The sequence below is a fragment of the Manacus candei genome, unplaced genomic scaffold (genome assembly GCF_025592945.1).
Source record: "Manacus candei isolate 608988 ecotype Guabito, Panama unplaced genomic scaffold, ASM2559294v1 h1tg000061l, whole genome shotgun sequence".
Taxonomy (NCBI): domain Eukaryota; kingdom Metazoa; phylum Chordata; class Aves; order Passeriformes; family Pipridae; genus Manacus; species Manacus candei.
The window spans coordinates 8075190-8103124 of NW_026138109.1; the positions used below are offsets into that span (position 1 = coordinate 8075190).

Here is a 27935-nt window from a genome sequence, read left to right on the forward strand (position 1 = left end):
TTCCGGCTATCCAGGAGGACTTTCCTGGCTCCCGGTGGTCGCTCCTGCCGGCCAGGCCGGCTCGGGCTCTCGGCAGTTCACGGCCAGGATATCCACCCCCAGTTAATCACCCAGTGCCACAACGCGGCTCCGCGCTCGCCCGCCTGAAGATGAATCCCCTCCTCGCCACCGCGAGAGCCGCAGTTTTGGGGCAAAAGTCGGCAATTTCGGCTCTCCCGCCGCCATCGCGGCGGAAGCGAAGCGCGCAGACGCGCCCCCTCCGTGGGCGGGGCCGGGGGGGCGGGCACGCGGGCGTCGCGGCCAATAGAAAGCCCTCGCGGCGTCGCGCGGGGCCAATGGGGAGCGGGCCTCGGCGGCCGCCGGGGCGCGCGCGCTGCCGCACGTGGCGACGGGGACCCCACGTGGGCGGCGGCCATGGCGGTGAGGGGCGGCTGGGTCGGGCGGGGGGAGCGGGCGGCGGGGCCGAGCCGAGCCGAGCCGAGCCGAGCCGAGCCGTGATGTGATGTGCTGTGCCGTGCCGTGCCGTGCCGTGCCGTGCCGTGCCGTGCCGTGCCGTGCCGTGCCGTGCCGTGCCGTACTGTACTGTGCTGTGTTCTCCCCACAGGGCTCTCCGGAGGCGGCGGAAGAGGCGGCGGCGCAGGGCCCGCAGCCCCCGGCGCGGGGTGGGAAGCGGGCGGCCCCCGCACCCGGGGACCCGCAGCCGGCCAAGCTGAGCCGCGCCGAGCTCTACAAGCCGCCGACCAGCGAGGAGCTGAGCCAGCTGAAGGAGACGGAGGATCTGTTCCACTCCAGCCTGCTCCGCCTACAGGTCAGCCCGCGGGTGGGCGCCGCGCTCTGCCTGTCTGGGGGGACTCCACCGGGACCCTGGACCCGGAGCTTCCCAGGAACCGCCTGGGGAAGAGGCCCCTGAGCCCTCCTGGCCTGCTCAGTCCGGGCGGCGGCCGCTGCTCTGCAGCAGCTGCGCACGGGGCGGACACAGAGGGCACAGGCTTTTTCACTGTAGTTCCTGTTAACATCCTGCGCCAGGATCTGTGCTTCTTTTACGGTGTTAAAATTGAGCTTCTCCGACACAGAGCTGCGGTTCGGTAAAAGCAGGACCATTGCGTCCCTCGTTGCGATGGTCTGTTGCTTACCGGGATGAGGAGGGTTACATGGTCAGCTGTACCCAGCTGCTGTCTTTAACTGGCTTCGGGATGGGACAGGACGATGTTTTTTATGTCCTGGGAGAGGAAGCCGTCTGTGTTTGGGGGAGGTCAATTGTTGAGTAGATCACAGAAGAGTTTGGGTTGAAGGGATCTTAAAGATCATGTTGTTCCAGCACCTTGCCATGGGCAGGGACACCTTCCACTAGACCAGGTTGATCAGAGCCCCATTCAGCCTGGCTTTGAACACTTCCAGGGATGCGGCATTCACACCTTCTCTGGGCAACCTGTGCCAGGGCCTCACAGGGAAGAATTTTTTCCTAATTCTTAATCTAAACCTACTCTCAGTTTAAAGCCATTTCCCCTTGTCCTGTTACTATATGCTCTTATATAAGTCTCTTTCCAGCTCTCTTGTAGCCCTCTTATCCCCCAGCTCTCTCAAGTCCTTCTTGTTAGGACTGCTCTTGATCTGTTCATTCCCCAGCCTGGATTGATACCAGGGGTTGCCTTGATCCAGGTGCAGCACCTTGCACTTGGCCTTGAAGCCCATGAGACTCCCATGGGCCCACTTGAATTTGTCCAGTTCCCTGTGGATGACATCCCATCCTTCAGATGGTTGTAGCTTTGGTGATTTTTATGAGGAACAGCTTTGATCTTCTGGCTACTCGCTGGTGTTGGTGGCAGGGTCTCTAGGGGCTGGTTTGTGGTGAGAACCTGCATGGTTGTTTTGTACTGATTCTCTTGTCATACAAGAAGCCTTCCTGAGAGCTATGCCTGGGTGAATTACATCGGGGTTTTTTTGCCTGGTTCTTGGTGGGATAGTTGATTGCAATCCAGCACTTCATAGAAGATGGCAGGAGCTGATCAAGCAGCCAGCTCCAGGCAGGGTTTGTGGAGAAGTTTTGGTGTGTTCCCCAGCTCACCTGCTGCCCTCTGCACCAGGATCATGGTTGGTGCTGGAGGACAAGGTAAAGGGCAGGAGCAGTTCCAGTGTTGGAGCTGCCTTTGAGGGTCCCCTTTCCCCCTACAGATTGAAGAGCTTCTGAAGGAGGTGACATTGAAGGAGACGAAGAAGAAGAAGATTGATGCCTTCCTCCATGAAATTAACAGCCTGCTGAGCACTCTCCCAGAGACCACAGAAACTGAAGTATGTTCCAGAGGGATGGAGGAGGTGTCAAGACCCTTGTCCTGTATGGAGCAGGCTCTGCCTTTGCTGTGCAAGCAGAGATCCTCATGGACTATCTCTCTTAGGGGCTGAAAAAATAATACTTTGCTTTATCTTAGAGGGGAAAGGGAGAAACTGTCTGTAAGCCCTGGGTGCAGTGTCCTGCAGCTGTGTGGGGAGAGGGGTCTCGGTCCCTGCACATCTGCTCTTGGTTGTGCTTAGAGCATTCCATGTGTCCTGTCTGTTCTCAGCTCACCGACCAGGCCTGGCTTTCCAAGGATGTGAAGGTCCCGTTCCTGCAGGTGCCGTTCAGTGTGAAGGGGAGGTTCCACTTTGTGCCCCCAGCCGAGCTGAAGGTGGTGGGCAGTTACCTGCTGGGCACCTGCGTTAAGCCGGAGATCAATGTGGACGTGGCAGTGATCATGCCCCGGGTGAGTCTGGCTGTGCCAGCTCCTGAATCGCCTGGGGCCTGGCTGGGCCCTGTCCCCTCCTGTCCTCTGTGACCCCTACCCTGCCCTCTCTATTCCTCAGTGAAGTTACAGCATCTGGATGTGCAATGTGGTGACTTCCACGAGGAGCTGGGGGGTGCAGTCTTGCAGTCGGTGCAAGTGCCCCGACACTTGCTCTCTTGGGGCCTGTGGGGCCAGGGAGAGGTGTGGGTGGTGTGGTGCCTCAGGCTGAACTGGGCTCTGCAGGCAGGTGAGGTGGGATTGCCCCATCCTTCTCTTCCCAGGAAATCTTCCAGGACAAAGATAATCTGAATCAACGCTACCACCGGAAGAGAGCTCTGTACCTGTCCCACATTGCCCAGCATTTCTCCAAGGAGAAGCTCTTTGGCAGCGTGAAGTTTGCCTACATGAACAGCAACCATCTGAAACCCATCCTGCTCCTGAGGCCTCAAGGTAGCACTTGAGCTTTGCTCTCGTGGGGGGTGTGAGTTGAGTACTGGTGTTGGGTGGAGGGTGGTGGTCTCATGCCACATAACAGGCCCTGTGGAGGGGGATCACTGGGGCTGCTGTCATGATTGGTGATAGATTTTGGGTGCTTCCCAATTGTTTTCTCCCTTTACCCAGAGCCTGGACCTCAAGGTCTTTTTCCCCTGCCAGTCCCTATGCATCTTGGCTGGGCTCCCCAGCTTTGCTGGCTGGCCCACCCTGTGGATACTTCAAGGAGTAAAAAAAGTAGATCCTACAAAACATGTCTATGTCTAACTCTGTCCTTTCTTCCTCATCCCTGCTCCCCACTATCTTCCTGCCTTCCCCAGGGACCTGTGTGCAGCCTGGCTCTTCCCTGATGAGATGATGTGGGATGTTTCCACAACCCCCAGGAGATAGTGGGTTGGGGTCTGGGACAGGTGTGGCATGGGGAGACCAGGGCAGACAGGAGAGTGCTGGGATACTAAGCTGGCCAGTGGGGAGAAAGATGGGACTTGGACAGAAGCAGTGTGACCTCAGGGTTATTGGCCCTGGGATGTGGTCACTCTCTGCTCGGAGATGATTTCCACTGCTGCGGAAGGAGCTTTTTACTTTCCCCAAGCTGGGGGTGCTCAGTGTGTTCTCAGGTTAGTCTCTGACATCTCTTCCTCCTGCTAACCTACCTCCCGGTGCTTACAGGCAAGGATGAGAAGATGGTCACTGTCCGACTCCATGCCTGTCCTGATGTGGGTCTCTTCAAACCCAGTCGCTTCCATCCCAGCAAGAACAATGTCCGCACCGCCTGGTTCATGGAGCAGAGCACTCCCAAAGAAGGTAGGGCTGGGTGCTGAGGGAGAATGAGGCTGTTTGCCTCAGGCAGAGACTGCACCCAGTGCCTACAGGTGGGTTCACCGCAGCCCTTGTCTGCGAGCAGGAGGTTCGTGATTGTGTCCAACGTGCTGTCATCTCCCCGTACAGGAGCCCCCGAGCCCCCGACCCCCCACTACAACAACTCCATCCTCTGTGACACAGTGATGCTCTCCCACCTGCAGTTCTTGTCTAATGCAGCCACTGATTTCCCAGGCATGAAGGATGGCCTGGCCCTCCTCAAAGTTTGGCTGAACCAGCGGCAGCTCAGCAAGGTATGTCCTGTGCCAAGGTAGGCCCTGCTTACTTGGCTAACTTGCCCTGCTCCCCTTCTTAGGGTGAACAGGTGGTGGTTTGGTCCTGATGGATGGGGGTGGTGGGCTTGTGGCTCTGCTTTGAGCTGTGTTAGGTTTCAAAGAGCTCCATCCTAACCTGTGGGTTGCATTGAGTTTGTGGTACCAGACAATCATGCTTCTTTGAGATCTGTGGAATAATACAGTGGAGGTTTGGATTGTGGGGTTTTTTTGTAATTCATCCCATTTTCCAAGAACTTTGAGGTGTTGCCTTCCTGTAAGGGGATCCATATGTTCATTGTACACTGCTTTGCCTCAATGTCTTCCTGGCAGGGCTGGGGCTTAGAGCCTACTCTGCTGGTGATGACAGAGGCCAGAAGCTGTGATGTAGGTGCCCTCTGGGCTCTCTCATGGTGCCTTGTTGAGCTCTTGTTGACTCAGTCTTCTGTTTTCACAGGGCCTGGGGTGCTTCAGTGGCTTCTTGGTCTCCATGCTGGTTGCCTACCTGCTGATGAAACGCAAGATCGTCAAGATGATGAGTGGGTACCAGGTGTTGAGGAGCACTCTGCAATTCCTGGGTGAGTTTCCAGAGGGCCTCTCTGAGCAAGGAAAGCCTGGTGTCAGCAGAATCTCTGCACAAAGCCTGAACACAGTGGAGGAAGAGGCAAAGAGGCAATTGGCGCTTTTCTCTCTCTAATGCTGAGACCCTGTGGGTGGGATGGACAGGACGGAATAAGTCAGCAGGTTGGGGCGGGATGTTGCAGCTTGCAGAGGGGTGGGTAGGTCCCATCACAAGGTGGATTCTGGCATTGCATTGTAGCACTGTTAAATGTTGTGAAACCACGAAGTACTGGCACATAACTGTGCCACTGTCACCAGTTGGGGAGATGTGGATGGTGGTGTGACTTGTTCCTTCCTGTCTGCCCACAGCCACCACTGACTTGAGCGTGACAGGGATCAGTCTAGCGAAGGATGCGGATCCCTCCCTGGTAAGTGACCCTCTGTGGGGGGTCTCCTGCCTGTGCGTGGCTGTACTGCCAGTGCTCCTTGGGCAGGGACGTGCCTGTCACAGGGATGTCAGACAGCAGCAGTGTTGGGGATCTTGGTGTCTGTGCTGTGCTGTAGCACTAAGGACCATTTTGCTCTTCCAGCCTGCCCTGGATGACTTCCACCAGGCATTTGAAGTGGTCTTTGTGGATCCCTCTGGGCTGGTGAACCTCTGCGCTGATATGACTGCCAGCAAATACCACCAGGTACCGAGCAGATTGTGGTCTTAGGAGTGAGCTGAAGCAGGCAGAGAGTGGTTAGATGTCTTGGAGAAGGACAGAGGACCTGGGGAGGGGATTCAGTGTTGCTTTCGAAGCTTTTAACATCTTCAGCTCTGAAGCTTGGAAGTGAATTTTAAGACTTAGATGTAGTGCTGTCTTATCTGTCTTGCTTGAATGATGGAGGAAAGTTGTTTTCCTCTTTGTGGGCACCTTTGGGTGAAGCCAAGCAGCTGTTTAGCAGATGTAACTTTTTTGGAGGAGGAAAAACCACCTTGATGTCAGGGGTATCAAGGTTGTTGGTCACTTGGCTTCATGCTGAGGACAGAGGCTGTCTGGGATCAGGGCGTGCTGGTGGCCATGGTTGATGGAGGAGCTTTGGTGATCACTGCTGCAGGGATTTGCTTCATGTTTCCCTTCCCATTCATACTCTTGCACTGTCTTATCTCCTTGCTTAGGTCCAGTTTGAAGCCAAGTGCTCCATGGAAATTTTGGATGACCGGATGGTGGACGGCTTTCAGGCACTGCTCATGACTCCGAAGCCCATGCTCAGAGCCTTTGACCACATCTTCCAGTGAGTCTTGCTGTGCTGGTGAGGTGATGCTGAGGGACCCTGTTCAGAGAGGAATGGGCTGTTTCTGACTTTGGACCGGGTTAGGTTTGAACTTACTGGTGGGAGGTGGCCCTGCTAAGCTCTGAGATAGACACTGGTGCCTCTTGCACTTGGCTGTTCTGCTTTTACTGTCTAGATAGCCTCCTAGGAAGAGGGGCAGTGCTTTAACCTTTGGGAATGTTGACTGTCCCAAGGACCAGCATCACCTGTGGTGCATCCTGAGATGCTAAAGGGCATTCTTTTAGCCCCCATCCTGGGCTAGGACCCTCAGCTCCCCACTTTATCTATCTTCTAACATGTCTCTCTCTCTCAGAAAGGATGTGGTGATAGAGGTAGGTGACCAGCTTCCCCTCTTCTTTGTAGCCTGAAGCATGTCTCCAAGCTGCAGGGTACCTGCAAGAAGATGCAGCTGCTGAATGAGCTGATGGATCGGGGTGGGAACTACGTGGCTGCAGCCCTGCCCTTCATTGTCTCGCTGCTGGCACGTGGTCTGTCCAAGAGAGCACTGCTTGTGGCTCACTCCTTGCCCCAGATCCCTGAGGTAATTCAGCTTGGCAGTGACACTGCATCCTTTGCAACACATGGAGTCTTTTGCGTCTCTTGTGGCAGCCCAGGGAGGGGATCCTTGCTTACTGGGGAAGGAGACAGACCTGTACCTTTTATAGGGAATACAGGACCTGGGGCTCTGCACCAGGGTGTGGGGCGCAGCTGGATGACTTGATCTGGGCAAAATTCCTGGCCCAGTAATGTGGCAGGGTGAAAAAACCTTTTTGTTATATCAGGGAGTCTGTTAGGCTTTCCCTGTCTGTGCTTGTCCAAGGTGCCTGGGAGCATGTAGCAGGGGGTTCATCTAACAACCCAGTATCCCAGTAGCTGCTGGTCCAGCAACCTCATCTCTCCTTCTGCTTCATGTTCCCCATTTTCCCACAGTGGTCAATTGATGCTGAGCCCCCAAAACACAAGGATGTTGGGTCCCTGACATTTGGGCTCCTGTTTGTTCCCGAGTTTGCTGCCAGCACGCTGGAGAAGGGACCACAGGCTGATCACCCTGAGGTGAGGGGAGCCCTGCTTATGCCAGACGGGGTGGAGTAGAGCTGGTGCTGTACTGTTGCTGCGGGGCTGGTTGATGGTCATGGGAGTGACTCGTGTCCTTGACCTGGCTTGGTCAATGTCCCCCCGCAGGCCCTGGAGTTCCGGACCTTCTGGGGAGAGAAGTCAGAGCTGCGGCGGTTCCAGGATGGCAGCATCTGTGAGGCCGTGGTGTGGGAGGCCAGCACTGCCTGCCAGAAACGCCTCATTCCTGAGCAGATTGTCAGGCACCTGCTGAAGCTGTAAGTTGCACTGAGCAGCAGCTGAGGCCGGGGGACCTGCAGCTCTGTGGGGGTCACTGCTGCTCTCCTGGCTTGTGCTCCTCTCATGTCCCTGGTAACCCCCTTGTCAGCTTCGTGCTTTGGGGGATGTTGTGGGTAATTTTGGCTTTGTGAAACCTGGAAGTTGTTTCAGTTGTCCTGATGCTGGGAGCTGCTTCCCAGGAGCAGGTGGGGTGGACAGGCATTACCTCTGCTTGAAAGTCATGATAAAGGCAAGGAGGCTGCATGGTCCTACCCTTACATGCAGGTGGGATGACAGAACATTGATTGTCAGAGCTGGAAGAGAAGCTGTCTGGACCTTGCAGGACATTTCATGAAATCCTCTGAGCCTTTCACAAAGTTGGGTCTTCCTATGGCGTTGGAAAGCCTCCCTGTCGTTTATACCATCAGCCAAAAATGAGACCCTCTTGCAGAGAATGAAGGGGTTGCCTGTGCCTCTTTGTCCTGAGTCTTGTGAGGAAAGGCTGTAGGTTGGTGGCTTTGGCTTTGAATCCTGTGAAGCTGCACAAGTTGCTGGGTCGCTTTGGGTACGTGACTTGGGCATGGGAGGAACACACAGAGATTGGGCTTCTCACCAGGACCTTCCTTTATAAAGGGATTTCTCATCCTTGGACTGACCCATGCCTGTGTAGTATACAGTGTCAGGATGAATAGGTTATGTTGTAGCTCTGATGCTCTGTTGTCTTCTTCCACATAGCCATGCAGACATTCCCGAATCCTCTATCTGCTACGCAGGAGCCCTGCTGGAATCTGTGATCAGGACTGGGCAAAAGGTATGGTTGCTCCCCCAAGTGGGGCTGGGGCTTTCTCCAGGAAGGACAGTAAGGGGAGGGCTGTAGGGAGGTCATTTTGGTGGCCCCCAAGGCAGCTGGGTGGTTCCCAAGAGAATGTAACAAGGCTAAGGAAAATTCCTGCCTGTGGCTGCTTTGGTTAGGAGCATGGTGCTCTCCTTGGATCTGCCAAGTCTTTCATGGCAGCTGAGGTACAGCTGGTGAAATCCTCTTACTTTGGCATCCCCCACACCTCATTTTTCCCTGCAAGCTTCCCACTGTCCTACCCTCTGCTCGTTTGCCCTCTGTCCACATGTCTGAGGATATATCGCTGTCCCACAGGGCTCTTCTGGCTGCACCTTTAAGGTCCTGTATCCTTCAGGACATGGACCAGGCAACTCTGTGCCTTCATCCCTTAGGTCCAGGTGGGAAACCCAGGAAAAGGATCCTTTCTGTCAAGGAGCAAAGTGCTAGATCATGCTGCAGCTGAATGTGCAGCTGAAACAAAGAAGCTTCACTTTCAGACAGAAAAGATGCATTTTGGAGGCTGGGAAATGCCCCCCTCCCCAATTCTGGTCACCAGGCTGTAAAATTAAAGCCTGGAGATGAACCATGAGCACTTTGACACCACTTAGTTGGTGTCACTTTTATAAAACAAGCTCTTTACCTTGTTGTTGGACGGAGAAAGAGATTGTTTCCTTTCCTCTTTTTAAGATCAAAGGGGAGCAAGTTTTGTGGAAAGAATCTCCTGTGCCAGGGACCAGTTGTGGTCTGGGCAGAGTGGCATGTTAGATTTGGGATGAGATGCTGGTTTTCACAGCCTGTTGTGTGGTGAGGTGGGGAGATCCATGTGTTGTGTGTCCCTTCCAAGCAGATGAAGGAAATCCCTTGCAGCCCTGCACAGGCAGGAGGGGATTTGTCCTTCGTGGCACACCCTGCAGAGGGTGCTGCTGCTCTGCTGGAGAGCCCAGGCTGTGCCTGAGCTGGTGCTTTGGTGTCAGTGATGTTTCCTCCCTGTGCAGGCCCCTCTGCTGTGCTTGGAGGAGATGGGAGCAGCAAGGGCAGCAGCAATTTTCCTTTCAGTGCTTCTCATCTGCCCTCCCCAGGGCATCCTGGATATTTTCTGTCTTTGCTTTTGTCATGCTTCAGAGCTTCGCCTTGGCTAAGGATGTAGTGAGTGCAGTTTTCTGTTAACTGCTGTCTCTGTTGGCACCATGGTAACTGGTGGGGAGACAGTAGCAGAACTCTCACATTGCCAGTATGTGATCTCTTTATTCCCAGATCACTCTTGGTGTCTCCTTTCCTAGGATGATTGCTGGCAGTACAGCTCTTGGTGCTGCCTTAGTGTCTTGCAAAAGAAATAATTTTACTTGCCACAGGAAACACAGGCTCTAGGATGCCTGTGGCTGCTGGGGGAGCCACAGACACCCTTGCCCTTGTCTTCCATCTCTCTCTTACCTCCCGATTTTGCAGAGTGCCCTCAGCAGCAGCTGCTCCCTGGGGTGGCAGTGCTGGCTCCTCAGAGCATGGCTATACCGCTCCCTCCCATGAGGGAGGTGAGGTGGGTGGGTGTGCAGGAGTGAGAGCGGTGGATGCAGAGGCTCCCTGTGTGTCTGCAGGCGTCAGGGATGGGCGAGGAGGCCATGGTCAGTGTTGTCTGCTCCTACGACGACCTGAGCCGCAAGCTGTGGAACCTGAAGGAGCTGCCGCTGACGGTGACGGCTGTGCAGGGTGTCCACCCAGCCCTCCGGTACACGGATGTGAGTGTCCTGGGCCGTGGCCGGGCATGGGGGTCTGCAGGGAGCTGGGGGTGTGCCCTGGGGTGGGGGAGGACCCACAGAATTAGCCACTCTGGTTTTGCGGTTCCTGAGAGCCCCTGGGGCAATGTGGTGCCTCTTCTTTGCTGTTCTGCCCGTTGGGCCAGCTGTGCACAAGCTGACTAAAACCTCTGTGCTGGAGGGCTTTGCTGGGGTGGGAGGTTGGAGTGAGGGGCTGCACGCTGCCCTGAGGTTTCTACTCCCTCTTCTCAGTTGCTGAGTGGCTGTTCTCTTTCAGGTCTTCCCTCCCGTTCCCATGAAGCCAATTTATTCCTTCCATAACCTAATCAGAATCAAGCACTTGCTGCTTCCTTCGAAAGAGAAGCCCTGCCCAGCCTACATAACCCCTTTGAAGAGTAAGTGGGAAGAGATGTGAGTGGGAGATGACTTGATGGGGGGAAGTGGAGGCAGGCAGCAATACTGGCTCTGTTATTGCTGCAATGGAGTGCTACAGGCAGGAGCAAAACCCTGGCTTCTCTTGCTCTCCTGCTGTAATCCCTAGTTCTGGACACTCCTGTCCAACACTTGATTTCAGTGTGGGACTCACTGACCTCCTGCTATCTCTTTGCACCCAGTCATCTGCCACATGGAAGGCAGTGGCCAGTGGCCACAGGACAAGGAAGCCATTAAGCGTATCAAGGCAGCTTTCCACCTCCAGCTGGCTGAGCTCCTCCGGCAGCAGCACCAGCTGCTTTGCAGACCTGCAGCCACCCACACTGATGTGTACAAGGTAAGGGGCAACCAGGACCTTCCCCAGACCTGATATTACTGAGGAAGCAGGTGGGGGGGCTGTGGCAGTGGTCCCACTGGACACAACCAGGATTTGGATGGTGGACCTAGGAAAGAGTGTGGTGAGATGGTACTGATGTCAGGATGCTGCTGTTGTATCCCTGAGGGGCAGCGTAACACAGCAGCCTGCTTATGTTACCACCAAGCCTGACTTCAGCTTGTGTCCCATCTCAGGATGGCTACGTTTTCCGTCTCCAAGTAGCCTACCACCGGGAGCCCCTGATCCTGAAGGAAGTGGTCACCCCGGAAGGGTTGTTGAAGTACCAGGACACAGAGGAATCTCGTCAGCTGGAGTGGGAGACGTTGCATTTGCCCTATCTAACCAGCTCTCTGCATGGGTAGGTGAGGCAGAAGGTGTCTGAGGGGTCAGGATGTGGGATGGGGCTGGAGGCCATTGTGGAGGTGCCCTTGGATGCTGGACAGTGTTGGTGGGTAGAAGAGCTTACTGTGGGAAGCGGCCCTTAGCCCACTTCATGGGAGGCTCTTTGGGAGAGTGAAGGGATGAATGTGGGTGTGGGTGGCACCAGTTGTCACCCTGAGGTCATTGGTACGGGGAGACAAGTATCAAAGAGCAGCATGGTTAGACAGGAGCACGAGGCAGCATCTTCCCTTTGTGCCCGTCAATGCCTGGAGAAAGTGCCCTGTGCTTGTAATGCTGTGTACATGTTCCTACCATATTTTTGCCCCTCACTTCTTCCTTACTGAATGCCAAAGGGTAGTTGTGGATCCTGGAGTGTGTGGGTTGAGCAGTGGCCTGTCTCCCTCCTCGCAGGCTCCAGCAGCAGCACCCTGTCTATGGCAGCACCTCCCGGCTGGCCAAGCGCTGGGTCAGTGCCCAGCTCCTGAGCGACAACATCTCTGAGGAGTGTGTGGACCTTCTTGTGGCGTTTCTCTTCCTCCACCCAGCCCCTTTCACACCACCCAGGTGAGGATGAGGAACCTGATGGGGATTTAGTGCCTTTTTCCTTACGTGAGATGGGGGAAGGATGGGATACTGCCAGAGCAGGAGGTGTTGGGAGGGTTCACATCAGGCAGCATGAGGCCCCTGTGCTGCCAAAATGCCGTCCCAAGCCCTTTTGGGAATGGCTGCTAGAGGAGATGGAGATGCTTGGCATTGCAGGACTGTGGCTTCCCCTGCCCTTTGGACTGTGGAGAAAGGGGGGAAGCAGGTAGGGATGGGAGTGAGTGTCCTTGTGTCCTCTTGGTGCTGGTGCCACAACTGCAGGGTGTTTTGTGCCTTCTGGAGGACTGGTGAGGCCCCTCGTTCTGGGGGTGATGGCCAGGAGAAGCAGGGTGGGGGCTGAGTTGTGGCTACCAGCATGTTGGGGCTCCCGAGTTCCCCAGGAAGGATGTTATGGTGGTGCCGGTGGCTCCAGCCTCCCTTCCTCCTGGAGAAGACTTCCAAGGGAAGGACGGGGGATCGGCCACTGAAAGCTCAGTGGAGTAGTGTGTTGGTAAATAAGCCAATTGCTTGCTGGCCACTGGCAGATAGATGTTAGAGGGCCCAGAGGAAGTGAAATGAAGTTAAAGGAAATGTTTTTGTTCTGTACGGAGTCAAAAGGTTATTCCACCCTGCACTCCGGGTCCAGTTTCCTTTCTCAAAGAAGCATGATGCCTAGAATGCTTTCCTGTCTCCTAAAATAGCAGGAGCCCCATCTTCCCAGCTGCCTGGCTTCGTGCACGTGTTGTGTTGCGGGGAAAAGGCACAGTGGGAACTTTGCTGGTGTTCAGACCTGCACCAGAGATGGGAGCAGCCCTTTCTCCACCTCCTTCTTGTTCCAGACCCAGGAGTCTGGATGGGGAGGTCATCAGGAGATGGGGCAACCTGGGGGCAGTGTTTTACTTTCTGCTTGTTTCTTTTCCTTGGTGAGAGAGGAACAATGGGAAAAGACTTTCCCTGGGGATTTGGAGAAGGGAATGTGTCTCAAACTTGTCCAGGACTTCTCTTTCCCACCACAGACATCCCTTCTTGGGCTGCATGTGGGCTGGGTATTCAGTACTCCCAAGTGCAGCCCTTCTTGCTGCCAGGAGAGCAAATGCCAGTGTTGAACTGTTTTGTCCTGCCTGCAGCTCTCCCCAGGTGGGGTTCCTGCGCTTCCTCAACTTGCTGGCAACCTTTGACTGGAAAAACAACCCTCTGATTGTCAACATAAACACTGGCCTCACAGGTGAGCAGGCAAGAGGTAGGAGAGCTGACATGAGGGTCTTGAGCCCTCAGTCAGTGCCTGGCTCCAGGGATCTTGGATAGAGGGAGGCATCACAGCTTCTTCTGCGGGCAAGGAGATTTTCTTCCTGTCCTGTCATGCTCACCTTGGCTACAGGCTGGGTTTGGTTGTAGTGTGGGGTTTCTTTTTCCCTTTCCTGCCTTTGAAGAAGTGGGTCTCAGTGATGATGCTCTTTTGCTTCTGGTCTTGTTGAAATCTGTGGCAAGCCTGGGTGCTATTGGATGTGGGTTTGTCTTTGAAGCCCTGTGTTCCTGCCCTCTTGTGTTTTGTCTGTTGATCATCTTTTGGATACATGCCATCTTTCCCCAGGAGCCAGCAGAGACCATGGGATTGTCTTGGCTCTGCGTAGTTATGGGGTGGGGGAGATAGCTTTTAAAGCTGATTTATAAAAAAAGGTAAGGCTGCTTGGGAAAGAATTGGGTTTTGAAAACTGATACTTTCCAAAGCACTCTTTTTTTTCAGTGAGCTAAAGAGCTATTTTTTCCTCTACTTGAGAGGAAATAAAAACCAAAAGATAGAACCCTCGGAGTTTGGGTACAAACTCTGTCATGAGCTTATAACATGAGTTGCCAGCCTGTGTCAGTCCCAGTACCTGCCATGTCTGAGTGCACCAGCGTGGGTTTAGAGCTCAGGTCCATCTAGAGCTGCCTCCTGGCTCTAGAACTTCCCACAGGCAGGTGCCAAGGGAAGTGTGAGAGTGGAGCAAGCCCAAGGTGAAGGAGCTCTGGTTGCACATGGACTGTGAGATCAGAGGGCGGGAGGGGATAAAGCTTGTTGTACTGCCCTTCCCTGGACTGCAGTAGATGGGCAAGGAGGCCAGAGGGCTGTGGATGGGGCAGAGCATCTCACCCCCCTGCCTGCCCTCTCCAGACACTGACTGCACAGAGATCAAGAACAAGTTTGTGGCTGCTCGCTCTCGCCTCCCTGTCATGTTCATTGCCACCCCCAAGGACCAGTGGAGCTCCATGTGGACCCAGGACCGACCCTCGGCACAGGTGAGCCGGGCCCTTTGTCCAGCCCTGTGGGCAGTTCCCTGCTCCTGGTGCTGGAGCCAGCTCTGGTAGCCCCTGCTACATCCAGGACTGCCAAGTTTCACCCTCTGGCTTTCTTCCCTCCCCAGATCCTGCAGCGCCTTGTCGTGCTCGCCTCAGAGTCTCTCCGTGCCCTGGAGGAGCAGCTCATGGACCCACTCAACAGCCAAGATGTGAAGGTAACCCCCTGGAGCACAAGCACAAGGGTTTTCAGGCTCTGGCAAAGCATACTGGTCTTTGGCGGTGATCACTGGGATGTGTTGGGAGGATTCAGGCTGTGGCTGCGCGGTTGCCCTGGGATGAAAAGCCTCAAGGATGGGAGGATGGAGCCTGGTGCCCTGCTCTGCCACCCTGCTTCTGGGGGACCCAGCTCTGCATAGCAACTTGGGGTGACTAGGACACATTTATTTTGCATTCTCTGGTTTTTCTGGGACATGAGCAAACCCACGATGTTCCTGGGCCAGATCAGTCATGTGTTCATGGCCAGATCAAATGGTTCCTGTGGAAGACTTCTGGTGTAGTTGGCAAATCTGGCTTGTGTGCTTGAGTCCAGCCAGGCTCAGGGTGTTGGAGGTTTTGGCAGGACACCAACAGGCACTTTAGGAAGATGTTATTTTGGTTTGAGTGGAGGAGCAAGGCCATAAGTAGTTTAACCCTCTTCAGTTTCTCAGTGATTTTATTTTTTAAGTATATTGAAACCTCCATTACTGAAATGGACCTGAGAGATGTAGACATATTTATTTGCCCTTTGAAAGGAGATACATGCGTTTTGAAGAGTAACTTGTTAGTGTACCAATTAGTGACCCAGGCAATTGAAGCTCAAAGGACTAAAAAAGCCAAACAGTGGTTAAATATGACATTAGGAAAAAAACAAACCAAAATCAAAAACCAGCACATATAGTGGATTTTTTTCTGCTTATGCAATATAAAAAGGATTTACTGACACTACTTTCAGTTCTACTGCATTTTCCACTGAAAGTATTAAGTGAGAATCTACTTGAGGCAGCAGGAGTGTGTTACAGGGCTATGAAGGAATGAGATGTGTCCAGTGTGCTGCAGTCACAGTGCCGACCCAAAACTGAAAATCAAGAGGTGCACTGTGAGCTTGGGATGGTGAGCTTCTAAAATGAGCTGTCACCTGTCCATAGCAGCCTTCCAACACCTTGACTTGGCCTCCTTGGGCCTCCTGTCTCCCTTCCTCTTGGCTGCTGCAGTGGATACTGTTCCCATTCCCAGGCTATCCATCTGGTCCATGCCAGTGTCCTCCCATGCCTGTGATGTTCCTTAGGGATAAACATAAGATGTTGTTTCCAGAGCTAGTAATCTATTTGTAAGCAAAGCTTGGGACAGGGAGGAGAGTAAAGCCTTTCTGGTTTTGGAATTGGTTCCTCTACCCGTGTACTTAAGAAGGTGCTCCAAGTTGGCTTCCTGTCTTTGCTTTTGGGTCAGATGGGGATGTGCCCACTCTCATGCAGATGGAGACATGGGTTTATGAGCTGTTTCTTTGCTCCCAGGGGACATGCAGTAAGCCATGGACTTTGTCACCTGGGTGGGAAAGGGGGACTGTGTGGACTAGACCTGAAGAGTCAGTGCTGGTCACTGATATTCTTCATGTGTGTTCTCCCCAGCCTGGCTTTAAACCAGCTCTGAGCAGTGGGTTTTCTGCCAGTGCCGAGTTGAGCAGTGTCCCACGCCTCTGATCATGTCTCTGCATCATTTGTTCCACAAAAATGTACACATAGTTTTAAGTTTTTTCCATTTTAATACAGCTGTATCCACAGCTAGATCCTGCCTGTCCAAATATTTATGCATCTGGGATTGCTCCCCTCCATTAATGGGGCTTGCTCTCACCCTCTGTCTGCTTGATGAAAGATGCTGCTGCCCTCTGGGGCAAATGGTGTTGGACAGATGGGACCACCCCTTTATTACACAGCTCCTCATGTCCCCTGGGTGTTGTTTGGCTCTTGTTGGCTTCTTGACTCCCCTCTTCATTCTGGGACTCTGCCATGTGCAGTGCAGTTACCTGTTTCAGCTCACCTGTCTGTCCCTCTCTCAACTGCCCAACACAGTGCCACTGCCCACAGAGCCATGTGCTCAAGTGGGCTTCCTGGAGTCTGTGGCAAACTTCTAACATTAATCTCACAGAAGTTGTGTCTTTGGTTTGCTGCTTTCTAAGGAGAAGGGCATAAAATGCAGGCAAGGACTTGGGAAATCTCTCTCATCTCTCCTGCTCACCTCTGTCCTACTTTGAGTGGCACTGTTCGTTTCTCCTTGCAGATGGTCTTCCGCCCTCCTTTGGAATTCTACGATGTCCTAATCCACCTGAACCCAAAACAGATCCCTCGGCATCTGGAGAACGTGGACCGGCCGCCAAAATCCTTTTGCCGTGGTGTGGTGAAGAACAGCACTGCCTTGAATATCCTCTTTCCTGTGGTGGATTATGACCCTGTGCAGTGCTACCTCCAGGAACTGAGAGTAAGCAGGGCCAGTGGGGGAGGCTCCTGCCTGGGGGAAGCTGCCTTCTGGCATTCAGCTTGCCTGCCGCTGCAGGACATGGTTGGTGACACCTTTAGGTATTTTGTGTGGGATGCTCATTGCTTCCTCACCTGTTGAATGCACCACCCTTTCCATGGAAATGGGAGTGCTCCTGATGTGAGAGTGAGCTCAGATACAAAGCACCCGGAACTTTTGCTGAAGAATATTGTATTTCAGCACAAAGATATCTTTGTGCAGCCATCTGTCTCCAGTCAGTTAATTGACTTTTCGTAGCTTCTTGCACCAACTGGTTTTCATGATGGTACCAGTAGGCTTCCTGCTGTTAGGCCAATGGTTATGTGAGCCAGAAGGGCTCAATATTGGTCACAGGATGGTTTCTCTGTGTCTTGACTACCTGCATGATGACAGAGGAAGTTGGTAGTTGGGTATGTGGAGAACATCAGTATCCAAGGTCATGGACCATGCTCTTTCCCACCGTGTGACCAAGCCAAAGCCTCGGCAGTCTGGGGAGATATGCAAGGTGCTGGGTGACAGCATCCATGTGGGATCTGGACAGACAGTGCTTTGCAGATGTGCAGCATCTGCAGCTTTGGCCCTTCCCAGCTTCAGATGTAGTAAATGTTAGTGTGCAGAGAGGTGGGGCTCTTATCAAAACCTGCCTTGATTTTCAAGTGCCATCATCCCTTACTCACAGAAGTCTGTGGACAGTGTCAGAACTGTCAGTGTAGGAATCATAGGCTGGCTTTGGCAGGGAAGGTGCTGTGGAGGTCTCTGGCCCTGTTCCCCACTCAGGGCAGAGCCAGCTTTCAGGGGCTGCACTGAGCACAGTCCTGTTGAATGACCGCTGTCTCCAGGGATGGAGATTTCCCATTTCCCTGTCCCAGTGCTTGGCCACCATTGTGAATGTTGCCTGAACTGAAACTCCAGTTTTGGGCTGCAAGATTCTGGGCTCTTTCAGTTCAAACTCCCCTTTCACCTTAACCAGGTAAGCTTAGGAGGTGGGCAAGGAAAACTTGCAAGGGTGTCTTTGAAGGTTTCCTCATCCTGGGCACAGCCCTGTTACCTCCCAAAGTCCGTGCCAGCTGCCTTGCATGATAACCTGCGCCCATAGGAATCTGCTGTGGCTTCAGTATAGCTGCAAGGTCTAGCAAGGTGCAACCTCAGTCCTCCTGTCACCCACAGCAGGTTTGGACAGTCTTGGGTGGTGAGGAAGTGAGAGACAGATGCATGAAAGACCTCTTGAAATTGAGAAAGACCTCAAAATTGTCCCACAATTTCCCTGCAAGTAGCACTGCTGCTTTGGCTGGAAGGACATTGGGGTAAGGAGATGTCCAGTGCTCTCCTGCTTTTGAGAAGGAAGGTGGACCTGGAGGTCCTGCAGACAGTTTGCAGAGACCACTGGGGGATTTCTTGGGGTCCAGGATATGCCAGAAGGAGGGGGATAAGCATCCTGCACAAGAGTTTTAAAAGGGAGCAGGAAGCAGATTTGGAACTGTTTGCTATTTCACCTTCTTTCCTGGTGTCTTGATCTGAGGAGTCGATACATCAAGACCAGCCCCCCTCTTTTTTTCCATAAATGATGAGGGTTTGACCTTCTGCCATGAAAACTCAGCCAAGGGGTGTAGATGTGGGTAGGAAATGCAGTTTCTTAAGCCTGAAATCCTTCTCCACACGGTGCTGGAAGTGGGTTCTAGAGCTGAGCAGAGCCTTTCAGCAGCTGCCAAGGTGCTGGTGATGCCTGTATACATGGGGCTGGAGCCTCTGTGTCTCTGAAGGGGTCAGGGCTAAGCAATCGTCATGGAAACTTGGCATAAGGATGACTGCCTGCTTGAAGGAAATCACGGCTGGAGGCTGTTGGGAGAGCAGGCCCTTTGGGGAGGCTGTTAACTGCTTGCAGCAGGTCTGGCTGTAGATGAGGCAGTCAATTAGGAAACTCATAGGGGTGTGTTGAAGTTTATAGGATGGTTTTATGCTTCTAGACAAGTTGGTGTTAGTAAATGGCTCTGGAACTGAAAGGTATAGAAGAGACTTCCCTGGAAAGCAGCTTTAGGCAGTTATGACTTACTTGGTCCAGTCAATAGTGACTGAATTTTTACTGCCTGTTTGTGCTAATATGGATAATAATAGATGTGGAATAGAGTATGATTAGGTTAGAAATTACAACTGGTCCTAAATTCAATATGCCAACATCCCAATGAAGAAACATGGATATGAGCAAAAGTCATGTTGCCTTGTTACAAGCAATGTTTATTCGCTTGGTGTCTCTTGTTCTTTGAGCTGAGGGTGCTTAGGAGGGAACAGAGCAGAAACTGGTCACAGCTTTCTCTCAGGAGTGAGCTATGGGGTAGAGAGCCCGAAATCTGTCCCAGTATCCCTGTCTAGGGGGCTTTTCCATGTCTTGAAGGCTCTTAGATAGATATGGCTTTGTTCCCTTGTGGCCATCATATTGGAGGTATCTTGCAATACCAGTTCCCTTGTCATTTGCAGCATCCAGATCAGCAGTGGGCAGACCTGAAGGAGCTGATGAATATCTATTTTTCCAGGCAAACAGGTGTTTCTTCTCCTGGAATAATCACACAGGTGATGCTGCATATGCTGTCAGATAACTCGGCCACATCCATTTGGGCTGGAAAGCCTTGAAAGCTGGTTTTGCACTGCAGGGCCACCAGCAAGCTGGTGATGTCAGTAGAAGCTGCTCTATCCATCAAAAACCATCTGGCTTTGTGTCTCAGTGTACTGATGTTGTTCCTTAAAGGCAAGACCTTTTCATCGACTTTGGCTCTGCTTGGTAGCCTCTCCATCCCTGGAGTATTTCTCCTTCCCTGGCTTTTGCTGCTGCTCCTTGTCCGGCAGGCTAGGATCCCTGGGGATGATCCAAATGCAGCAAGAAGTTGGTGCCAAAAAGGAGTGTGGTGACATCAGTGAATCCTTGAGAGATTTTGGATGAGAAGGCAGTTGGATGCAGCACTGACTGGCTTTGACTCAGAATAATTTGCTCTCTCTTAAATAGCACAAACCACAGAACTGAGTAACAGGGCTGTAGCTGTGGCTGACAGTGCAGCCCTGGTGGGTTTACAGCAATGAAGGGAGACATCTGTCACACAGATGCTGTGGGATTTTGTGTTCTGTGAGCAGAAAGGAAACATTGCCTTTTACTGAGCTTTCCACATGAAATAGGGATTAAATGCCATAGCATGCTGATTGAGTTGAGACGGGCAGGGAATAGCTTCTTCCCCAGCATCCTTAGACCAGTAACTAGGAGATCCACTTCTCTCCTGTCCAGCCTGTTTGTCCCTGTTCTTCTCAAGTCAAAGGAGTTAGCAAGGCAGGAATGCTCTGGAGCTGAAGGACTGCTGCATGCCTTCTCCAAGGAGCCTAATCAGAGGAGAAAATAAAGGAGAGTAGGTGTTGAGTCCTGACTGCTTTAATTTTTCCTGCTCCAAGGAGATGTGCTGCAGGAACTGGCCTGATTGAGTTGCTCTGGTGCCTGGGAGGCTCAGGGTAGAGATGAAAGGCTGGCTTTGGGATTCAGGCAGCAAATTCTTCAGTTCCAGGACAGATCTGATAGAAAAGGCCTGTTCTGTGAGTCTGTCCAGATAAGAAGGCTTTGCAGACAGACGCTCTTGAAGGAAAGCAGGTGCCAGACATCCCACAGAGAGGGCCTCCCTGGAGCTTCAGGCCATCACCAGCCTCCTGCGACTTACAGTCCAGAGCACTTTGTCAAACGACTCTGGGTAGGTTCCTGGTGGGGATTCCCCAGCAAGGCTAAGTCTCTCAATTGTGGCTCCCATTGAATCTCCATCATGAGTGCTGGTCTGTGTCGTGGTTGTTAAGCTGCAGAACCCCCACTTATTTGCTGGGAATGTGGTGTGGAAAGGCTTGGTCAGTGCAGCTTTTGCTCCAGGGTGGCTTGGGTGTCCTCTGGACTCAAGAGACACCCTAGAGGACACAGGACTTGTGGATGTGCTTGGCATGGCTGTCTGCATGCATTCAGGAGCTCACAAAACCCAAAGGCTCTGGTCACCTCTCAGAGCTGTTCACTCATGGTGGGGGAAAATGGGTGGGGACATGGCCTGTGCCATGTCCATCTGTGTGTGTTATGGCTGTTAACAGACCTCACATTTCTTACTGGGTCTTTGGTCTCACCAGGTCACTGATGTGATGGGCTGTGGTTCACTGAGATTTAGGTTTCTTGGGCTGCATATGCCTGAGGAAGAGTTTGTGGCAGAGGAGCTGCCCATCTTGTATATGTGAGATCTTTTGTGTGTGAATGAGCAGGAAAATATTTCCTGCTTTACTGTAAACATCCTTCCCTTTAGAGCAATGTTTTGCATTTCTTTCACCTTCAGACAAGACCTATCAGGAAGACTTACAGCCCTTTCCTTTCTTCCTGCCATGGTGTAGGAATGTGTATCTTGCTACTGCATGTTAGGAAGGAATTAATGATAGTAAAAATTCTCTGTCCCCTACAATATGTAAGTTGTGGTTATGGGATGTAGCTGGAACTGGTGAAATCTTTTCAGGGCAGTCTGCTTCCTTCCTCTTGACTGGCAGGGCTGACTCCTCCTGTGGCAACTCCAGACTGGCAGAGATGAACTGAAAAGACTCTGCGGGCTCTCACAGTAGGGAGGAAACCTTCCTGTGTGGATCTGTGACCCTGGAGGGGCAGAGGTGGCAGGAAATCACCTGCTCCTAGAGCTGTAGAGCAGCTATGTGACCCTTAGCATAGTGCCCAGGGTTGACAGTGCTCCTTGCTCTGTTGGGGTGTGGGGGAACGTTCTGTCTGTGTTACATAACGTTGAACGTCAGGGTAGCTTGCTGTAGGATGACAAAGACCTGAAAGTTTTAACCACAAATGGTAGTTGTTTGCTGGAAGTAAGTATTTTTAATAGGGTTTTTTACTGGTAGATTCCTTGCTAAGAGCACTTGAAATGCTCAATGTTCAATTGTTAATGAACAATGAACAAATGTTAATTGATGTATTTGCCATCTGAGCTGCTGTCGAACCAGGAAAAGCTACTGTAGGACACATTATGAGTGCAGAGACCTCCCTAAAAGGCTCTACAGTATCTATAGTGCAATGAGCCTGATCTGTTGGTAGAAGCAGTGAAAAAAATGGGTGGATAAATGATAAGATTAAAAAAAAAAAACCTACCCCTAAATAACAATGTAGGTAGTTAACTAGTGATGAGCACTTAGCTCATTGCAAAATCCACGATTCAGATGGAGCTGCTTAATCTGGTAATCCCATTTTAGAGCATGGTATTGTTCTACTCACTACTTTTCTCCATCCTTTTCATTCCTACAACAAAGATGGTTCCTTAAAGAGCTTGATCTAATCTTCTTTCAGATGCCATATACCCCTTTCCTGGACAATGAGGCTCCTCCAAATTGAAGCACTGAGCTTGCAGGTCCCTGATGTCTCTGTGAGATGGAAACCAGTAGTTCTTGCTGATGGCAAGAGGGTTTTCCCTGGGCATTGAAAGCTGAATTGCAACCAAAGATACAGCAGCTTGAGAAGGGAACAGGGGTTCAAATGCACTCATTGCCTTTTCTCTGTTTTTTTTTTTTGAAACTTTCCCTTGAAGAAGGTGTTTGCAGGCTCAGACAAGCCCAGTGGCACTGGGCATGGAGCATGGGATGTGGAAAGGAGAGTGAACTGTTTGCTCCACAAACCTCTGTACAAACAGAAGTGCAGTGACTAATTCACCAGACCGTTTTAATGTTGCAATTTCCCAAGAGCTGAGTGTTCATCTCCACAGCTCAGTGGGCCAGCTTGGGGCACTATCACATGGATGATGCTGGGAGCAGCACAAGTGCTGGAATTTTGAATGGGATGCCATCCTTTTCACATCTGCCCTCCGCTCCCAGGCATCTGGGAAAAAACGGTGCTGGGTGTCAGGCCAAACAGTGGTTTTACTGGGAAATGATCTGAGCCTGGGAGGCTTCCTTTCCTGCAAATGCTCCTGGCTTCTGTCCAGCAAGATGTGTCTTGTAAAAAAATACCTTTCTCGGAAGGAGCACCGAGTGGCATTTGAGACCTCGCCCTGTGGAGTTGCTGAGCTTTTTCAGGTTCTCACATGCTCTGCTCCCCTTTGGTTCAGGAAGTTGCACACTGGTGGTCATCGTGCCTGGACTTTACTGCCCTTCCTTGGGCCTTCCCTCCCTCCTGCTGTTTGCCCTTTGGCTAAACAAGGAGTCTTCCTTGTTGACTGGGCTCTGAGCTAAACCTGTGCTCTCAGCCTAGAAATGCCAAGGTGAATTGCCTCTTTCTCAATGTATTTTTAGACAGTGGTTTTTCTAGCCAGTTTGGTGAAATAATGCCTTGACCAGCCTTGCCCCTGTGAAGAACCCGTGGAATGGGATGAGCTGGCAGTTCTCAGGATCTTTCCAGCTTGATGACCTCTGTTTGTGAGGGTAGCAGCAGTCCAAACTCAAATCTGTCTCTGAAGGTTGCAGGCACCACCACTGCTCCTTGCTTATCAGGTCTGTATTCTTAAAGTGCCACCTCACTTTTTAGAGTCACTAGTAACACCAACCCAGTCCACCTTTTTTTCCTACTGCAGTCCTGGTATGTCCATAGAAGACCCCTTCCAAGCTTACCTTTGGTGTTGATTTTTTTTTTTTTCATGCACATCCTCATGAAAACCTCAGGATACAGTGATGCCAGCAAGACTTCTCTTTGTAAAAGCAGGGAAACCAAGGGAATGGAGGAGGAACCAGTGTCATTGTCAGGGAGCAGCTGCTTGGCTGTCTGGGTCAGCTGCACTCAAGGTCCATATCTCTAAGTATCAACATGTTGAGTGATGAGCTGTAGGGCCAGACTTTGGGTTTGAAAAGTTGCTTACATGCAGCATTTTTTCCTTTTGCTGTGATGCTCTTCTGCCTCCTTGCACCTCTGGGAATCCAGCTTGTGTGGGCTTCAGGGAAGGCAGACTGGGGTTTAATCATCTCTTTGTGCAAGATCTCTTTTTGATCTCTGCTGCCCAGCACCACCAAAGGAGATGCTCACTGGCACCGCTACTGAAACACTGGGGCAAGGAGGACAGATTCCTGCAGTGCCTCCATTGAACTTTTCATCTCTTTGCGCCTCCCAGAACTATATTACTTAAAATTTCTGCTGTTATGTTTCCTTTTCGGATGCTGTGTGCTGCCAGCTCACAGGGGGTTTATTCTGGGAGAAGAAGGAGCTTTGGTACTCAAAGGTGCTGGAATCCAGTGAAAGGTCCTTGGCTGGGGTCTGTCTTTGCTGCCACGTAGTGGAATGTATTCTGGCAGGATTGCCTGCTGACAGGGCCTCCCTCTTTCTGTCTGATGCACTGTGAAATCTTGGACATAGTTGTTGGACACCAGGAAGGCTCGGTACTGCCAAGTCAAGCTGATGGAAGACCATGGTGAGGGACATTCAGTGGGATATCACTAAGGGGGCCACTGTCCTAAAGCTGGACACTGATTTCTGGGTGCTCTTGCTGGCCTGTGGGAGGTGGTGGATCATGTTTCTGTCCTCTGAGACAGCAAGAAGCAGTGGTGAGATCTGCATGCAAAATTTGGAGGTAGTGAACTGTATCCATCAGGACTGGGGGAAAAGAGGCAGCAGGAGGCACCTAGGACTTGTCCATGGGCTGCCAGTTTCTTTCCTTGTTGGGAATCCACTGAAAGAGTTTCAGTTTTGGTCCTGGCTTGTGTGGAACTACTGTGTCTTCCTATGTAAGGAGAGTGAATCAGGGATAGGCTCTGACTCTGGGATGTCTGGCACAACCTGTGCTTGTTTTCTACCCAGGATGCCTTCAGCGATCTTGCCATGTTCTTCTATGACAAGCATGGTGGAGAAGTGATTGCAGTTTTGTGGAAACCTTTGAGCTTTCAGCCTCAGCCTTTTAAGGTGAGTTTTTTTGCTCTACTTGAAGCTTCATATTACCTTTATGCCCTGAAGTTTGAAGGGCTTTTTTTTTTTTTCTTTTCTGCATTGTAATTGCTTTGCCCAAGTCTCATCAGCCCCAAAGCCCTTTGAGAAATGGAGCTCACAGTTCTGTCCCTTCTTAGAATGGGTGAAACCAAGACAGGGCTGTGTCCACAGTGCCCTCAGTCATCAGCAGATCTGAGAAGGGGACATGGACAAGCCCCAGCACCACGGTCATGGGTCAGAACAGAGCTCTCTGTCCTGGGTGCTGTTTCCTGCTCCCTTCCTGGGAAATGGATGATGCATCATTTGCCAAAGACTTCTGGTGCGTGCAGTAGGCTCTCCCATTCTTGTGGCTTTGGGCATCTTACTCAGAAATACCCAACCCACAAGAAGCTGGGCTGGAATGGCAAGCCTAGATCCCTACTGCTCAAAGCCTATCGATGCACACAACTGTTTTCCAGCTACACTGTGTGGGCTGGCAGACTCTAGAGGGTGGCTAAGCCAGGCGTGAGGCGTGCTGGAGTGATTCATGCTGCTTTCTATGAAGGAAAGACGCAAAGAAACCGGTTACTCATAGCTCAGAGTTGGCAGCCCAGGCTCTTCTGTCAGTCTGTGGGTGATTTATCTCCCCTCTGTTCACGGCCAGAGGGCATTGGCCACTGAGCCAGGCTGCTGTTGTGAAACTGAGTTATTCACAGTGGTGAAACAGAGGAGATGCTTGCACTGAGCTGAGTGTGGCTTGCTTAAACCATGAGGGTTTTGCTTTTTCCTCTGGTGGAGCCAAAGATCTCTTCCCACTTGAAGTCTTGACACCCACCAAAGAGCAAAGCAGAGCCCAGCAACTCTTACTCAGCTTTATGCTGTGGCCCCTTTTGCACACCCCGTGCGCTCTGCTTACACAGGCTCTGCCATGCATCTGCACGCTCCTCCCATCTCCTCCATGCCCCTGGCCATTACTTGGCTTCCTCACTCCATGCAGTCTTTGGACTGTGACTCCAGGGTAAGCCCTAAAAAGGGATGGAAGGGTCACTCTTGCACTTTGGTAGTTCTAATAATGAGCACTGATGGTGCTGGGAAGTGAAACTTGGGGAATTCGGTGCAGTGGAGTAGCAGGGTTTGGACGTGACAAGGCAAGAGAGGAATTCTCTTATTTGGGGCTGGCAGAGGTTGCAAAGCAACTCTGAGCAGGTGCTCCCATCTGTGCAATATTTATGTGTCCCCCACAGGTCTCCAGCATGAAAGGAAGGAAGGTGACAACCCTGAACAACGAACTGGTCTGTGTTCCCAACGTGGAAGCAATTCTGGAGGACTTTGAGGTTTTGGGAGAAGGCCTGGTCAAAAGTGTGGAAGCTCGTACAGAGAAATGGACTATCTAAGACCACTGAGAGGTGTCAGAATGGCCTGTTCTGAAGCAGTTTGTTCACTCTGGGACTGTTCCTTTTCATAAATCAGTCCTGGACAAGGCTTTTAGCTTTTTAAATCCCAGAACTGTTTTACTGTATTTATCTTTATATGCCTTGTTCATGAAAAACAATGGGACCTGTTATTGTTTTTGAGAATATAAATACCTTTTTATTTCGAAGAAGATATGAAGATGGGATAAAGTTTTTGAAAGTGTCCCTGTTTCATTGTAGGAATCTAAGCTGTGTTCACACAAAAATGTCAAGGTCTGAAAATTATGGCAGAGGGAAGGCAGTTTCCTAGTTTGGTAGGGAATTTACTGCAGATGCTGTTATTGTAGTGGTTAGCAAAACCAAAGAAACACAGTTGTTCCATAATGACCAGGTTATTCCTTTCTACTGAACCACAGTGAGAAATTCTAATTAAAATGCTTTTTTCTTTACCATGATGGTGTTCGAATATCAGCACAGGTTCTCCAGGGAGATGGTAGAGTCTCTGTACTTGGAGATACTTAAAACCCAACTGGACATGGTCCTGGGCAGCCTCCTCTAGGTGACCCTACGGTGAGCAGAGATGTCGGGTTATATCTCTAATGTGAAACGATCACTGGGACTCCTGATGGGGGAAGAGAGCAAATGGACTTTCCCCATCCCCTCTTCTGGTGGAGGCAGCACACGTGTTCCAACAGCAAAGTACAGGTGAATCAGATGTGGAGTAAAGAAAACAGACTTCATGACAGCAGATATTGCAGACACCAAAAACAGATCAGGCTTGGAAAGGCAGGGGGATGTACAGGTAGCCTGATAGCTAGGCTGTTGTTTGGTAAGGGGCATTTCGGATGAGATGTTAAACGTGTTGCCTCAAGACCTACTGGCCTCTTCAGCTGTTGGCAGAGGGCCCAATGCTTTTTGGAGGAGATTTGCAACTTGTTTTTCAAATGTTTTCTCTGAAGCATTTGAAAGTGGGCTGTGGCAGAGATGGAGCCCTGGGCTGGTGCTGTCTACTTAGTGCCCACTGATTGGTGTTTGGAGGCACAGTGTGTCCTAGGGGGCAGATACATGTGTGCAGCATCCCTGGTTTTGGGATATATTTGCTATATTAAAATTACGAGGAACATTTTTCCCTCTTCCCTGTGCTTGTGGCTGAGGCAGGCTGCAGACAAAATCCATTGCCCATCCTTTGCTTGCAAGAGCTTTGTGAGTACACTTAAACTGAAAACATCAAAAGCTCTTAGTGGGCAAAACAGATCTCAAACCTGAGAACAAAGCAGAACATTCTGCTTCTGCTGTGACCCCTGCAGCCTAGGAACCTGTTGACAGGTCCATTAGCAAATGATGCAGGCAGTGATTTCGACAGGTTTCAGAAGCAGGTAATTGGGGATTAATTTTTAATCTTCTCTTTGTTCTGCTTTATCATCCTCTAGATGTTGGAATTGCCCAGTCAGCCTTCAGCAATGGCTGTAATTTTCCTCAGTAGCTGGATCATTCCTGCTTCTCCTGTCCATTTGCCTTCACTCTGACATTTGGATCCTGTAAATTTGCCAACACAACTGTTGGACAACATTTTGAGTTGCTGCACTGGTTCCTTGTGCCAGAGGTTTGCCTGTTCCCTCCATGTCCCATCCTGCCCTTGCTTTTCCCCCTGCTGTATGTTGTGGATGTGAATGGTTTTGGTCCAGAACATTCTCTTCACTGATGTGTCTGCTTTTCCCTAGGGCAGAGGCGTGTGCTGGAGCTTGCATTAGCTTACAAGGGAGCTGATCTCCAGCCTTCTGCTTCACCAGGCAGGCTGGAAGGTCCTGCAACCCTTTCCCCAGGGCTGTCAGGGGATGCTTGGATCCCTCACTGGCTTATTCCCTGCCTGGGAATATTTAT

General features: G+C 51.6%; 1 protein-coding gene across 1 annotated transcript; it reads left to right on the forward strand.

Annotated features, from left to right (window-relative positions):
* The first annotated feature begins 364 nt into the window (after nucleotides 1–364).
* NOL6 (nucleolar protein 6) lies at nucleotides 365–26503 on the forward strand. Its single transcript, XM_051804477.1, has 26 exons — nucleotides 365–420; nucleotides 605–808; nucleotides 2173–2289; nucleotides 2559–2738; nucleotides 3041–3209; nucleotides 3921–4055; nucleotides 4200–4363; nucleotides 4839–4959; nucleotides 5312–5370; nucleotides 5533–5634; nucleotides 6105–6220; nucleotides 6623–6800; nucleotides 7190–7312; nucleotides 7442–7590; nucleotides 8327–8402; nucleotides 10019–10159; nucleotides 10455–10572; nucleotides 10792–10946; nucleotides 11180–11343; nucleotides 11778–11930; nucleotides 13076–13173; nucleotides 14101–14225; nucleotides 14351–14440; nucleotides 16539–16736; nucleotides 24538–24639; nucleotides 25887–26503. Exons 1-26 carry the CDS (start codon nucleotides 415–417, stop codon nucleotides 26034–26036), a joined length of 3393 nt encoding a protein of 1130 aa, XP_051660437.1. The 5' UTR covers nucleotides 365–414; the 3' UTR covers nucleotides 26037–26503.
* The last annotated feature ends 1432 nt before the right edge of the window (nucleotides 26504–27935 follow it).